The 15873-nt window shown below is 38.2% G+C and overlaps 1 protein-coding gene across 3 annotated transcripts in view; it reads left to right on the top strand.

The window, feature by feature from the left end:
* The first annotated feature begins 552 nt into the window (after nt 1–552).
* clk2b (CDC-like kinase 2b) overlaps nt 553–15873 on the top strand; it is a 23490-nt gene continuing 8169 nt past the window's right edge. The window contains 6 exon segments of one of the 3 annotated variants that reach the window (NM_001076751.1): nt 553–631; nt 6894–7078; nt 8250–8484; nt 14280–14352; nt 14437–14503; nt 15220–15336. In NM_001076751.1, coding sequence (NP_001070219.1) covers nt 6894–7078; nt 8250–8484; nt 14280–14352; nt 14437–14503; nt 15220–15336 — 677 coding nt within the window. In that variant the 5' untranslated portion in view covers nt 553–631. 3 annotated transcript variants of the gene reach the window in all.

The following is a 15873-nucleotide window of genomic DNA, read 5'->3' as shown; positions in this document are numbered from 1 at the left end:
ATATGGATAAGTTGATGGTTCATTCCACTGTGGCGACCCCTGATTATTAAAGAGACTAAGCCGAAAAGAAAATGGGTGAATTTTAAACATTAAAAACAAATATAACATATTCAATATATATATATATATATATATATATATATATATATATTTTTTTTTTTTTTTTTTTTTTTTTTTTGCGTAATCCTCCACTTTAAAAAAAATCTGCTGTAAATCAATGTTTATGCAAGAAAATTTTTTTTTTCTCTGACATGAGCATTTATGAGCAATCATGGGTTATAATTATCAGTTTAAAGGAAACTCCTGCAATCGAGTTATTCTGACTGATTCTCAGTTTACCGATATTCTGATCAATATTTAAATTTGGGCAAGCCTATGTTCTGAATATATAAATATTAATTAGTTTATATTCAGATAAAAATATATATAATCTAGGTATTTTGATGTTTAATAAAAATATGTTTACAGTTTCACCGAGAGTTAAAAATGTTAAACATGCGATTGGCGGGAGCGCGCTCGGAGCTCGTCACCGGAAGTTGTGAGCGAGAGTTGAGTTCGGTTTACGGAGCGGTAAAATAACGGCAGAACGGATTTTCTGTGGGACAAACGCACCGGCGTCGCTGCTCAAGCGGTAAATCTCGTCGGTTTATTGATTAAGTGTCCGGTTGAGATGACCGGGGTTGCTTGTTTGTGTGTGTTTGAGAGCCGCTAATAGTGTTAGCACGACCGGCTAACCGCTTCCCTCACAAACACACACACACTGGTTTTAAATTACCTCAGATTCATTCAGTTACATTACTGATCGATATGTTTGTCCTGTGGATTGAATTAATCAAAGACTAACAGCTTTAAATTTATATTTATACATCTGCTGATCAGTTTATCGCTATCAAACCGTGTTTATTAAATTATTCAGGATTTATGATTAGCAAAACAACACCGCCGGGACACTGAGAACGGTGTAGGGAGCGAAAACATTTGATGAGATAAGTTTTTCTGCCCTTTAAATGTGTTTTTTTTTCATTCTGATGCACTAATACGCGTTTGTTTATGTAAATAAGTAAAAAAAATGTCCAGTTGTGCTTTTGGGAACAAATTACATGAACAAAAGTCACTTTATGTACACAGAAAGCATATAAAGTTTCTACTTTAGTGTTTTAAATATTAAATCAGGTTATTCAGCATTGCTTAATGTATATGAGCAAATCTCATGCGAAACCGTTTCTAAGTTGCGTTTATTGTGTGTGAGCAGGGTCTAACAGTACTTTATAAATGCTCAAATGTAATTGTCAATGTTTTTAAACAGATTTGTATTTGTTTACCAAATTCAAATGAGTGGCAATTTCACATCTGTCCCATCCATAACGGAGAGATGTCACATCCATAACAAAGCTTTTTCCTCATAAATGCAAAATTATAAAATAAAATTAAATTAATCATGTTTGTTCTATAGTCAGCCGACACTTATCCTTTTGACTAGCGTTATTTATTTTGGGTTGTGCCGTTGAATTCACAGAATTTCTACAAAGTACATTGTGTACAAACTAGCAGACGTTTTTGGTCACATCCATAACACATGTTTATTTTCCTTATTTAAAATACAAAACATGTTTACAGATTGACATTTCTGGTCTTTTAACTCTGTGGTCAGTTGTTCTGGAAAATATAAACAGAATTTCAATATAATGTTAACATATAGAGTTGAAATCAGAGTTACTAGCCCCCTTTGATTTTTTTCCTTTTTTTAATATATTTTCCAAATGATGTTGAACAGATTGAGGAAATGTTCACATTATGTCTAAAAATATTTTTTCTTCTGGAAAAAGTCTTATTTGTTTTATTTCGGCTAGAATAAAAGCAGTTTTTAATTTTTTTAAAAACATTTTAAGGTCAATATTATTAGCCCCTTTAGGCTATATTTTTCCTTGATAGTCTCCAGAACAAACCATCATTATACAATAACTTGCCTAATTACCCTAACCTGTTTTAGTTACCCTAATTACCCTAGTGAAGCCTTTAAATGCCACTTTAAGCTGTATAGAAGTGTCTTGAAGAATATCTAGTCTAATATTATTTACTGTCATCATGACAAAGAGAAAATAAATCAGTTATTAGAGATGAGTTATTAACACTATGATGTGTATAAATGTTGAAAAAAATCTCTCCGTCAAACAGACATTGGGGAAAAAATAAACAAGCGGTCTGATAATTCAGGGGGGCTAATAATTCTGACTTCAACTGTACTTTCTCTGTCAATTTATGTTTTGAGTTTTTACTGCAAATGTCACATCCATTTTTAGCTGCACTTATTTAGAAATAGCTGATTGTAGTGTTACTAAATGTGATATGAAAAACATGTTGTTGTGTGTAAAATCTAGTGTTTTGAAGGATAGTAGCAAAGAATGATTTCAGATGGGAATTAATGAGTATTTTCGGGCCATAATGGTGCTACTTGAATATACTTTTAACATGTCAGAAAATATTTTTCTTTTAAAGAGCCCATATTATGGGTTTTTGAAAATTCCCCTCCATGTAGTGTGTAACACAGCTCTAAGTGAAGTGAAGTATCCAGCTAAGGCTTAAATCTGTAAGAATACAGTGTTTAAAACTGTTGATTCATCTATAAAAGAGTCGAATCATAGTGCTTCAAACGAGTCGCCTTGATACCGACTCATTAGGTGTTTCGCCATGACGTACGAACGAAACAAAGTTTTTCACGTGCACGCGCAAACCCGGGAGATTTCAAACCTGAGGCCCCGCCCTCTGACGCAGTAACCCAGACACACACACACACACACACCCACAAACACACGCACACAAACATGCCGGTCGATTGAAGTCACACTGCAGATGGATATATTGAGTCTCTACCCAAAGATGAAACCTCAGCATTATAACCAAGCAGTTGGAAACTTCTGGAAGCTACATGCTACAAAGAATACTTCATCTGAGTTTGTTAAAGGAAGGATCAGTAAAGAGTAACTGATGGACGTCAGGATGGGTTTCTTCCTACATTTCTCAAGTGTAAGTACGTGCGGTTAAAGTTGTTGCCTCGTTTACTCTAGCTTGCAAATGTATTTAGTTGTGATTTGTTACTTGTAACCGCGTGTACTGTATCAGGTTAACTGGATATATTATCTTATCGCGTGCAAAGTCACGTTAAAAACGCGACGCGTGCTGTTTGTTTATGGAGCTCCGTGCTAGAGTTCTGCTCCCGCGATTTATTCGGAAATGTATTCCCGCGCCGCAGAAATCTGGCGCGGGGAGAGAGAGAGAGAGAGAGAGAGAAAGAGCGAGAGAGAGAGCGAACGAACGAACGAGCTCTGTGTACTTTGTGCTGTGTGTGTACAGACAGCTTGGCTGTCTGGACTGTATACTGGGTGATATTTGGTTGTGTTCTCCGCTCTAGCGGGACCGGGCGCGGCGGGCAGAAAACGGAGCGGGTTCTCAGGCTAAAACCTGGCGGGTGCGGGCTGAAGCGGGAGCGTTGTCATCCGGAGGTGTGTGTGTTTTTGTGTGTGTGTGGTATGGCGAGTACACGACTGTCTCTTTCGTTCGGTTATCCGTGGCACTATCCACTCGCCATAGTGTGGCAGCTAAAGTCCACGCCTACACTATCGAGCGTGTATGAACTGTGATTACTTTTTAAATTGCTGATTAGCTATTGGCCATTTCCCTCTCTGACTGAAGGCAGTCGACCAATCGCGACAGACTGTCATCGGTCCAATCAGCGCAGATTAGCTCCGCGCTAAGGAGGGGTTTGGGAACAAATGAATCACTGGACGATTCATACAGGAGTCGCTGGGATAATTAGATAAAAATAAATGCAGATTATAAGACCATGAAAGTGTTTTTTGACCTTGCATGCATATTAGACTGTTGTTGGAGACCCTTACAACCAAGATATGACCTTATTTCATGTATAATATGGGCTCTTTAAATGTGTAGCAGATGATTTATAGACATAAAACTACTGTTATGTATTCTGAAAATACAGGGTAAATGTATGATAGTCAATAGTTGTTATGTTTTGCTCAGGAAAAGTCAAATTAAGACACAAATCAAATCACTTTAATTGTCACATCAGCAGCAGCAGCAGCGCGTGTGCTATGAGTGAAAAGCTTAGGTGCTGGCTTCAGTCAGTGCAACACATTTAGTGTGTTGTGGAAAAGTGAAAGCTGGGTTCTTTTTTTAATTATTAGATGCTCAAAACTCCTCATCTTTGTCCCATATGCACACATGCAGTATAACGTTTTATATATTTATGCTTCATTAAGTTTAGCTGTAAGTCAAGATCAGGCTCTTGACCGCTCTGTTTTTGTTTCTGCTGTCTTTCAAAGGTTGTGAGAAAAACATCAGAAGACTAACCTGTAAGACTAGTCAGAGAAGTACCTGGAAGACTAAACTGTGCATGATCTATAATGTTTCTAGATTTGTTACTTTTTCATGTAAAACTATGCTGGAATGCAAAGAAAAAAGAAAACAAGCTGTAGATTTTAAGCATTCATGCATGCAGGAATTATAAAGTTTGTAGCAACAGATTTACTGTATTTAATTATTTATATGAACTTTAGGCTGCACGGTATTGGAAAACGTTGACATTGCAGTATAATTTCACCAGTTAACTGGAATTGTTCTATTTGGAATGAATTCATAATTAATAACCGTTTTTAAGGTGTACAGAGTATTGGAAAAGTCAAGGTTTTAAAACTGCCAAAATTGTCTGCTATATCGTTCTGTAGGTGTGTAAAAAAATGTTTTTTTGTTGTTGTTTTTTGTTTTTGGGACAACAGTATCTCCAGCAGAAAAGATATCCAAAGATGCTGTTTTAAATTGTAAAGAAATCTGTGTTTTTGAAACTAATGTTGACAGCAGAAATCAGTGTTTGATTTGAATTATTTAATCTGACATGTTTACTGCTCCAAAATACTTTAAATGTTTCTCAAAATAAAATATATTGTGTTTAAATGGGGAAAAGGCTTTTGTTTTTTTACCCAGACATTGAAAAAGACTATATTTTATAGAAGTAATCACAATACCATGCTACTGTGATATTTTTATCCAAAATAATCACACCGTCAGAATCTTATACTGGCCCATGCCTATAGAGCACCTGCTAAAATATAAAAAAACAATCAGAAGTATTGATCAATGTGAAAACAGAAGTGCTTTATCAATGCATAATATCTGCATAATATATCATCTATAATGCATAAGAATTGATTATGTGGTAACGTTGGGCTTGTTTTTGAGCTTGTGTTGTGTATATTTGTCTTTAAATCTGATTATTCAATCTCTGCTCTTCAATTCTGATAGACTAAACCAGAAAGCATTGTTGATTTCATTTCTGTGTATTTCCGGGGTTTTTTATCTGGATGGGTAAATCATGAGTTAATTTTTATGCAGATGCACAGCCCTACAAAATCATATCTATTTATTTATATTTTTACAATTTAGAGCTTTAGTGTTGTCACAATAACCTGTTTCAAGGTAAACAAACCACGGTTCATTTTCTGATGGTTAGCTTTACAGGGTTCATATGGTCATGAAAAACCATGACAAAAGTCATGTAATGTTAACAAGGCATTTCCAGGCCTGGAACAAAACCTGAAAAACCCACAAAATTTTGGAAACGTCATGGAAATATCTGTATACTTATATTTGGGTCAGTTGTCTTCTTCTGTCCATGGCCAGACACGTGCTTTGACATTATTAGTGCTGTGCGAGCATTATCTGAATAAATTTTACACATAAATAAAGATTAATTTACACTAAACAGATTGTCGCATGTTTTATGATATGCTGTAATGAAGGTGCATTGCTTTTCTTATTATTTACCACATATACATAGACATTACATGAAACATTAGGTCAGTTGAAAGTCCTGGAAAAGTCATTCAATTTTAGTGGTAAAAATGTGTATGAACCCTGGTACCAGCATTTCAGATTGTGATTATAATTAAAACCACAATTTATTATTAAAATTGTTATAACTGTGTCTGTGATTGGCTTTTATACACTTTTTATAGCTCTGTTGCATTCAGTCACAAGATCTTCAAAGAAAAATCTCATTAATCAATCGATTACAGTGGTAGATTAATATTAGAATAGATTATTATTTGTAGGCCTGTCTCTATATTGCACCAAAATATGTAGTCATAAACGATATTAATGTCATTTTAAGACTATTTTTTGCCACTCATTATTTAATGCCAAAGAAACGCATCATATTTTATTCATAAGAATATTTCATTTAATTGGAGTCATTTTAACAGTTTAATAATGCGGCATTAGAATCAGAATGTGAAAATGCAAATTTTCCAAATGTATAATAATAAATGTTTACAAAAAAAGTGCAAGGTAAAGAGTAACAGAGGCTGCGATATCTACTACCAGATCTATTATCAGCTGTCAGACACACACATAAAGATATACAATAGTAATTTATAGTAAATACTACAGTGTTAATAAACCATTCTGACACTTACAGCTCCAGTAGAGATGTTGAGCAATCAGCTGAAATGTTGCTAGAATTGGTGTTTATGCATAGGTGTGTGATATATATTGCATCACCAAAAATGATTGAGGTCATGGCCACATGTGTGATAAGTCCATATATTGATTATTGTGACTGGCCTATTTTTTTTATATTTACTTTTTATTATTATTATTATTTAATATGGGTTTGATATCTTCTTTTGTAGTGCTTTGGGTTTAAGAAAAGCGCATTGCAAATAAAAAGCATCATTATTAATTTTTATTAATAACAATAATAATAACAATAATAAATAGCTGGTCACTATAATCGTGATTTACATGTTTCAAACTGTTACATCTATAATTGTAATATATAGAGCAAGAACATCAAGAGTGTCTGTGTGTGTTGTGTTCAGATGCCTCACTCTCGGCGGTACCCGTCATCGGAGCGGACCCGCAGCCGGAGCAGGAGCCGTCACATGCGGTATGAGCGGCACCGTCGCAGACGACGCAGCCGAACACGCAGTCGCAGCCGTTCTATATCATCCCGGAGCAGGAGACGCCATCGGGAGAGACGCCACAGAGACAGCAGCTCCAGGAGGTACGGCTCACTCCTGACAGATACACTGGGGTGCAGGTTATTTCATCTTATTTTCTTTATATAACAGCAGATCACAACACAAATCAGCATGCTGCCACGGTCATGCAATCTCTGCAGTATCATTGAGTTTTAAAGGTCTCTTCCAGACATTGAAAGTCAGGGAAATTCATATTTATTTTCTCCAAGTCATGGAATTTTTGTTGGTCATTTTAATTCCCATTAATTAACATGTGTTTATTTTGTACCATGTGTTATCTTGTTGTTTCACTGTTGCCTGTTGTTATGGTCAGGCTATATTGCACTGTGAATTTATTAGTCGCAGAGTCATAAGGTTCTGGCTGCTTTGGGTCATGGGCATTCAGCATTTAAGTCAGGAAACTCTTTGTCTTTTAGTGGGATCTCAGTTTAAGTTTCCTTCCTCAGAACAGGTCTCTGCTTTGTTCTTATATTAAACTTATGTACATGATTTTATTTATTTTCTGTCCACTCTCTATATGGTGTGAGGTGAAATTCATACATCTGTATAGTGTTTATACTGTTCTGTTCTAATCTGCAGATTAAGTGCATTTAAAGTATAAATTAAATTGCAAAGTCAAAGTATAAACAGCAGAGGTCAACCAATAGATTTTCCCTACCAGTAAATATTAATCTGAGCAAAAGAAGCCAACACTAAATATGAAAGCAGACACTAATACACTATAACACCATCATCCATCTCTGAGGAATATCCACAAGATAAAGGTAAACATGGCTGATTTACAGCTCTGACAGGAACATGTGGGGTTTAAATGACTGAAGAACAGCAGAATATGGAGAGCAAGTGCCCACACTGTACAGCTTATGATCAGATCTCTGTTTTATTCTGTTGATATGAGCAGATTGTGCTGTGATTATATGGAGATCTCAGTGTAGCTGCCTTTATGGCTTATTTTTAATTTGCTCACCAGGTTTCAGCACAGGTCACATGACTGAAATCTGTTAATTGTGTGTGTGTGTGTGTGTGTGTGTGTGTGTGTGTGTGTGTGTGTGTGTGTGTGTGTGTGTGTGTGTGTGTGTGTGTGTGTGTGTGTGTGTGTGTGTCTGTGTGTCTGTCTGTGTGTCTGTCTGTGTGTCTGTCTGTGTGTCTGTCTGTCTGTCTGTGTGTCTGTCTGTCTGTCTGTCTGTCTGACAGATCCAGCTACCAGCAGCCATCCGGCGAGCGCAGGAGGAGCAGCAGACGCTACTGTCGGGACGAGCGGGAGGAGTTTGACCGAGACTACACCTTCACAGACGGATATTTCAGACACACACGCTCTCGAGATCACCGTACAGAGAGAGACAGCGGACGCAGACGGAGACGCCGCAGAACCAGGACCAGAACTCGATCCAGAACACGCTCATACAGCCAGAGCCGGTCCATATCATCAGTAAGTACCACAACCATCCACAAACACACTGACACACAGTAAAGGGTTAGTTCACGCAATAATGAACATTCAGCTTGGAATCGCTCTCACAAGTGTCATGTGCTGACCTGATTTGTTCTGGGCTATAGACAGCAAGGGAACCAAAAACAAGTCCAAACACTCCATGTGTCTTCAGAGGTTCAGCTGTAATCATATGAAGCTCCAAGAATACTTTAAGAAACGCATCATGTTGTCAGGGTCTATGTTTACTTTAGCGGCAGGATACTGGGAAAGCCTGAGATATTGCTGTTGAGTGTTATAATAATAATATTTCTTATGATATTGCTAACTTTAAAACACTGCTAAAAACAATCATTTATGTAATAATCATTACAACATAAACAGATTATAGATGTTTTTCTGATCTAATTAGATCTTTAAAAAACTATGTCAAGGTATAAAGATTTAGACTTTAAAACACTCTAATGACTGAAAACCTCTGCGGATATTCTGATTTTACTGGCTGTTGTGAATCTCCGCTCTCGTCTCCCAGCATTCATGTTTACTACCAGCCCTTGGTTCAACTACTGAAGAGGCGGAGATGAAGATATTAAAGGCTTCGTCTGATTGGTCAGATTTGAATAAAGAAACTGTGCATGCAGCAAACATATGCTTAGTACATAAAGTGAATGCATGTCACTGCGATGTGAATACTGCACATATACTATTACTGTAAATAATAATACATGTACTATTATTGCAATAACAATGGTGTTTACTGTGGGGCTGTATGTATGTTTACAGACACTCCCATTCAATCCTCATGTTTGCATGTCCACAACACATCATCTCAGAGACACTGCAGAAGTTAAACCCCTTTGTTTTTAGTGCTTTGTAGGCTGCAGCTTCAGAAGCGACCCTCAGTGGCTGCACTGTAAATACGACAAGTTAGTCCTTTTTAGGTAATTTTAACTTATTTAACTAAGTTAGTCATGTTCTGAGTAAATTTTATAAGTTACACAAGCTGTTTGCAGTCAGTTTAACACATTATTGACCACAGGAGAAATGGTTGTGCCCAACTGAGCCTGCTTCTCTCCTGGTTTTTTAATCCTTTACTTTCGCCAATTGGTGAAGTTTGTTCCTCCGCTGTCGCCACTGGCTTGCATGGTTTGGGATCTGTAGAGCTGTGCATAGATGGATTTGCTCTTCAGTGTTTGGACTCTCAGTAGTGATTATTAACCACACTGAACTGAGCTGAACTGAACTTAAACACTGAAAACTGAACTGACATGGTTACAATTTATGATAATGTTCTATGTGAAGCTGCTTTGACACAATCTACATTGTAAAAGTGCTATACAAATAAAGCTGAATTGAATTATAAGTTCTATAAACTTATAAGGTTAATTTGATTCAGCTTAAAAATTTCAGGCTACCAGGATTTATTTTACAGTGTAGGATTCTGAACAGGAGCATGTGAGCCCTGTTTTTGAAGAATTGCCCTGGCTTGCTAGCAGTTTTAGAGTGGATTTTTCAAATAGTATACTTAAAAGACTTGATTGGCCTGCCACTGCAATATTTTTATGACCTTTTAATTTTTTTACACACCTCAATATGTTTTATGATGCTTGTCTGATGCTGGTCTTTTGTCTGTTCAGTCAACGCAGGTTAATATCTGTGTGGGATCGGCCATTCTCCTCATTGGCACATAACATGAAATATTCTCTGCCCTCTGATATTACAAATGCAGAATGTGCTTTTAAATCACTTAAAACCTTTGTAGGGTAGCCATTATGGGAAATATGATGCCAAATGTTTCTGTTTATATGGTCTTGGCCTTGCTTTTTTTCTCTCTAGTTTTTATGCATGTATTAGGGATGCTCCAATACTCTATATATCATTGAGTCATCCTGTACAACCTCTACACTTCAACACATTTATGAAAATTGTGCTTTTTTTGCTTTTGCAATAATATTTAGCCTTTCCAGCTTGCTTAAATAACTCTCTGAAGTGACTCTGTGCTTGTTAGAATGTGTGTCAATGTGCTGAAACAGCTCTCCGCGAGTAAATGTCCATCAGTGAGCACTAAAGTAGGAGACACATTCACAGCCAGATTGCATGCTGCTGGGATCTTGGTGTCATCTCGTGTTGTTGGGACACGGTGTTTTACTTTTATATGCACGTAAAGTGCTTTGGCATACTACTTTTAAAGGTGCTATATAAAATAAAGGTTATTATTATTAGTATTGGAGTCAGCAACGTAACACAAGTGTTGTACTGCCCTGAGTAAACACTCTTTCCTGACGCCAAAGACAGTGGTGGACAGAGTTGTGTGTTGTGTTTTTGGTGCGCCAAAGTGAGCTTCATATGATTACAGCTGAAGACACGTGGAATGTTTTTACAGTGTTTTGGGTTCCTTTTCTGGACTTTCAGCATCACATGAGCCAGATAAAGTGAAGTCAGAAGGGTATGGAGAGTAAATGGTGAGTAAATCTTCATTTTTGTGTGAACTATTCCTCTTAACACACTGATGCTTCTGTTCTGATCATGTTTGACTGCATATTTACAGCAGGCTGAATGAATCCAGTCGGCTTTCAGAGTTTGAAAAGTCAGTTTTGGTGAACTGTACCATTTTATACACTCGAATGTTCAGATATATCATGTAAACCTCCATGCATCAATCACCACACATAGGCTGCATCTACACTGCAGATCTTGATGGTCAATTCTGATTTTGTGACTGTATTTGATGTTTTTTGCTGACCTGCTTACATCATCTTTTAAAAGTGACTCATATCTGATTGTCTGCATTCACACAGCACATGGCAGAGGTGCAATGACCAGGAAAAAAAGAGCGGGCGCTGACTGACAGCCGATAATAAAAGAGCGCCCTTTCTCCATTCCTGTATTTAATCTCTTTGCAGGGTTTCATTTAAAAAAAATCTCTTTGACAAGCTGTTTTATTGTAGATTATGACAGAATAGTTCTCGTTTGGCTGTCTTCTTTTAATCTAGACCTTTTTAAACCAGTAGGCATGTGTCGTATGCCACAGTTTTATATTAGTTTATATTGGTTACATATTGCTCTGTCTGTCTCGTTAACATGCTTAAATACTTGTGCTATATGACAATATTAAAGCATTTTTTAGTCCTTGGGCTGAAGTCTGTTCTGAAATAAAGCGTCAGTGTTGACGTCATTCGCTATGGTTTTTAATGACTCGCGACTCGCATTGACAAGTCAAAATCTGATCTACCTGCCTACACTGCAGACACGAGGACACAGACTTGATTCATATTGGATAAATTTCCACTTATAAACAAGGCCTGATTTAAGGGGGAAAAATCCATGTGATTAAAAAAAAAAAATGCTGCTTACATGCACATGAGCGAATCGGGTCTGTGCCACATGGCAGAAAAAAATCTGAATTGAGTCACTTGAACCATGCAGTGTACGTGCAGCCTTAGACGCACAGAAGACTGTATGTCACAACGTCTAAATATTTATATTAATACACAATATACACAATCCCTTTGTGCTGTGAAAGAGCTGGGAACATGTGCAGTGTATGGTTTTTAGATGAATTATCACTTTAACTCATTCTGTGTTCATCCAGTCTAATTAAAGATGCTCAGTTTTGCTGCTTTTAAAGGTCAAATGTGGAAAATAAATATAGAATTTGACATTAAAACAATTAAGATAAACCACTATAGTTGCACTAATCATCTTATTTAAATAAGCCTGTAAATAATTATTATATTAAATAGTTTTTTAGTTTGATGAGCATGTAGATGTAATAGTTTCTGTCTGTATTGAGCTGGTGGTTTGTTTAATCTCAGGTTATGTCCGTGAGCAGACCTTACAGTCAGTGTAGGCCAGCAGTTATTATCAGCAGGACTTCATGTTCATCCAGAGTTCAGAATGTCTGTGTTACATTATAGTGATTAATGGCTGAATACACACTCTAAAATGAGGGATTATTACTGTCTGTGCTTTCTGCTGTGTGTGTGTGTGTGCGTGTGTTTACATGCGTTTATAAATGTTTGTGTGTTGGGATTCAGTTTTGTGTGTGTGCGCGTTTATTTATGTGTGTATGTTTGCATTTGCATGTTTGGGTTCTGTTTTGTGTGTGTTTTTGCATGTATATGTGTTTGTTTGAGTGTAGGGATGCATTATTCTGTGTGTGTGTGTGGGGGGGGGGCTTCAGGGTTGTGTGTGTGTTTATATGTGTTTTCTTTTGTGTATTATGGTTCAGTTTTGTTTGTGTGTACTTTGTTTGTATGTTTGTGGGTTGAAGATCAGGGTTGTGTGTGTGTGTGTGTCTCTGTGTGTGTGTTTGTTGGGGTCCAGTGTTATGTGTGTGTGGATGTTCAGTTTTGTGTGTGTTTGAATCTGTTTTTATGTTTGTTTGTGTGTTGAGTTTCAGGGTCGTTTGTGTGCTGGGGTTCAGGTGTGTGTGCGTACGTGCATGCTTGTGCGTGTTTGTGTTTGGGGGTTCAGTGTTGTGTGTGTTAGTCTGTGTGTTGGGGTTCAGGGATGTGTGTGTGTGTAATGAGATCTCTTGGTCTTGGCACTTCAGACTCTTCGATTGGGGTCTCAGGATTTCCCCAGGGGCCTTCAGGAGCGTTTAAAATTAGCCTGAGTCTCATCTCTCTCTTACAGACACACACACACACACACACACACACACACACAGTCTCCCGTTCTTCCAGATTTTCTCCCCTCTCTCTCTCTCTCTCTCTGTGGTGTGAATGTGTGTGTTTGTCAGTGGTTATGGGTAAGACAGAGTTGTTCTCTGTGTTTAAGAGCGTGTTGGACTGCCTCTGCCTGTGTGTGAGTATCCTTCATGCACTGTGTGTGTGTGTGTGTGTGTTTAGTAGTTTATTTTAAGTGTAAACATTTTCTCCAACACTGATTGAGCAAATATGATAAAAGAGAACAGTTTTAGTGATGTGCTCGCAGTAAAACAGTCTGCATGCTGTTGCTCAGAGTGTTTAGCTCTTGTCCTGGTTTTGATCAGCAGTTATAATGATCTCGATATGAAACATACGTCAGTAGTTCTCTGACACACGTTTTGATTTATTATATTGTTTCACAGTGGTTTTAGCTTCACATTATTAGAATGTTTATATTGTGTGCGCGTGTGTGTGTGTGCCTGCGTATGAATGTAAGTATGTGCGTGTGTGACCTCATTCTGGAGTGTCTGCTGTGTCTGTCTGTCTGTCTGTCTGGGGTCACAGAAACCACCTCCTCATGTCTGTGTGCTTCATCTGTGAAATAATAATAATGCTAATCTAGTGTAATCTGTGCAGTCTGATAAACAGGAGATAGACAGATAGACAGTAGATTAGTCTGTACCAGACAAAACTGATCAACTCATCTAACGGAAAAACAATGGAAGATCACAGTGCAAACATTACACACACAAATAATATTATAGATCAAAATATAACTTTAATAAACAGGAGCAATCGAGAGAAACATTCAAATCTGTATATAGTTTAGCTGAATGTAGTAGTTTGTCATTTTGTCTGATCTTTCTACTCCTGAAGATGATCAAACTCTTATTTTAATAGACAGAACTGTTCAGTAAAGCTCTCCTGTTTACATTCAACACTAATTATTGCCTATATTCACTGAGACATGGATTCAGATATCAATGTTCAATGGTGTGTGTGCTCATTTATGCGGAGCGCTGTGTGTGTTGTGTGTAAATGCACCTCACTGTGCTGTGAGTGCTTGTAAAGCGTGATCTGTGTGTGTGTGTGTTCAGCTGTAGATGATGTTTCTGTGTGTGTGTGTGTGTGTGTGTTCTGCAGAAAGCGTGGGCGGTTAAAGACGATGAGGAGGGTCATCTGATCTATCGGGCCGGTGATGTGCTGCAGGACAGATGTGTGTTTCTCATCACCACACACACTAATAGGCATTCGCTGTTCTACTGTGTGTGTTTGTGTGACGCTTGTGTTTTCTGTGCAGACGAGATCACACAGACGCTCGGAGAGGGAACCTTCGGGAAAGTGGTGGAGTGTGTGGATCATCAGAGGTGAGTCTCACACACATACGCCCCATTCACATGGGGCTTCAGCGTCAACGCTTGACTGAAGGCGTGTCTGAAGTTGGGGCTGAAGCGATCGTCATAGCAGCGTCAGCCAATGAAATTCAGTCAGTTATAATGATCTCTATATGAAACAGAGGCCACTGTCTAGCTGGTGTATTTGCATTCAGCGATTTGATTGGTTCCGTCAGCGCTTGAAAAGTTGAGCTAGTCCCAACTTCTGCAGTGAGCTACACCGCTGAAGCGGCGCTGACGGATCCACAATGCAGTTCGCCAGCGCCTGAAGTCACCCATTCAAAGCAAATGGGAAGCGTTGACGCTGAAGCCCCCTGTGAATGGGGCGACACACACACACACAGACACACACACTTACCTTTTTGTCGGGTGATTGTCTAGATGGTTCATTGTGTGTTTGTGTGGTTCTATGCATTTGTCTGTGTGCATGTGCATTTGTGGGTGTGTGTATGGTGTGCATGCATGTGTTTGTCTATGTCTGTGTGCATGCATGTGTTTATTGGCACATGTGATGCATGTGTGTTTGCATGCATGTGCTGGTGTTTGTGTTTTTGCTTGTGTGTTTGTTTATGTGTGTATGTGTGCTCATGTTTGTGTGTGTGTTTATGCATGCATGTCTTTGTGTGTTTGTGTGTGTTTATGCGGGCAAATATGTGTGTATGTGCTCATGTTGTGTGTGTGTGTGACAGGGGAGGCTCTCGCATCGCTCTAAAGATCATTAAGAATGTGGAGAAATATAAAGAAGCAGCCCGACTGGAGATCAACGTGCTGGAGAAGATCAACCAGAGAGATCCAGAAAACAAGAAGTAAGAGCTGTTCATTGATGATGTTTGAGTCGTGACCTCAAAATGCACGTGCGTGAAGGCACATTCACACCAAACACATTGAAAAAGACGTCCTTTTAGACATCGCAGAGCCTGCAGTACAACTATAGCAGTCATGAACAGAGGAGGTGTGTGTGTTAAGACAGCGTCAGCACCTGTCAGCTTTAATTGTGGAGAAAACTGGATAATTTCAGCTTTTGTCAGCTCATTTCATCTTCTGGCTTTAAAATCATTATTGGGGCGGATCATCATCAGTGGTGTAGCGTGTGTCCGCTAGTGGAGTGATGACGCGTCAGTTTCTCATTATTATTCATAGTGGAGAGTTTACTTATCCTATGAGGAGAGCCTGCTGCTGAATTATTCATAAGAGCACATGCTTTCTGAAGGCAGGGCAGACCTGCCAAACTCTGATACCCAATGACTGTGTGAGACGGCACAGTTCATATGTGTTTGTTTCCATGATCCATGGTGTTTGTTGCATGGCTTTTCCCTGTGATGCGGTCAGGTCTGATACAGTAA

The sequence above is a fragment of the Danio rerio genome, chromosome 16, assembly GCF_049306965.1.
Source record: "Danio rerio strain Tuebingen ecotype United States chromosome 16, GRCz12tu, whole genome shotgun sequence".
NCBI lineage: Eukaryota > Metazoa > Chordata > Actinopteri > Cypriniformes > Danionidae > Danio > Danio rerio.
The sequence above is the reverse complement of the archived record's forward strand: the minus strand, read 5'-3'. Positions and strand labels throughout refer to the sequence as shown.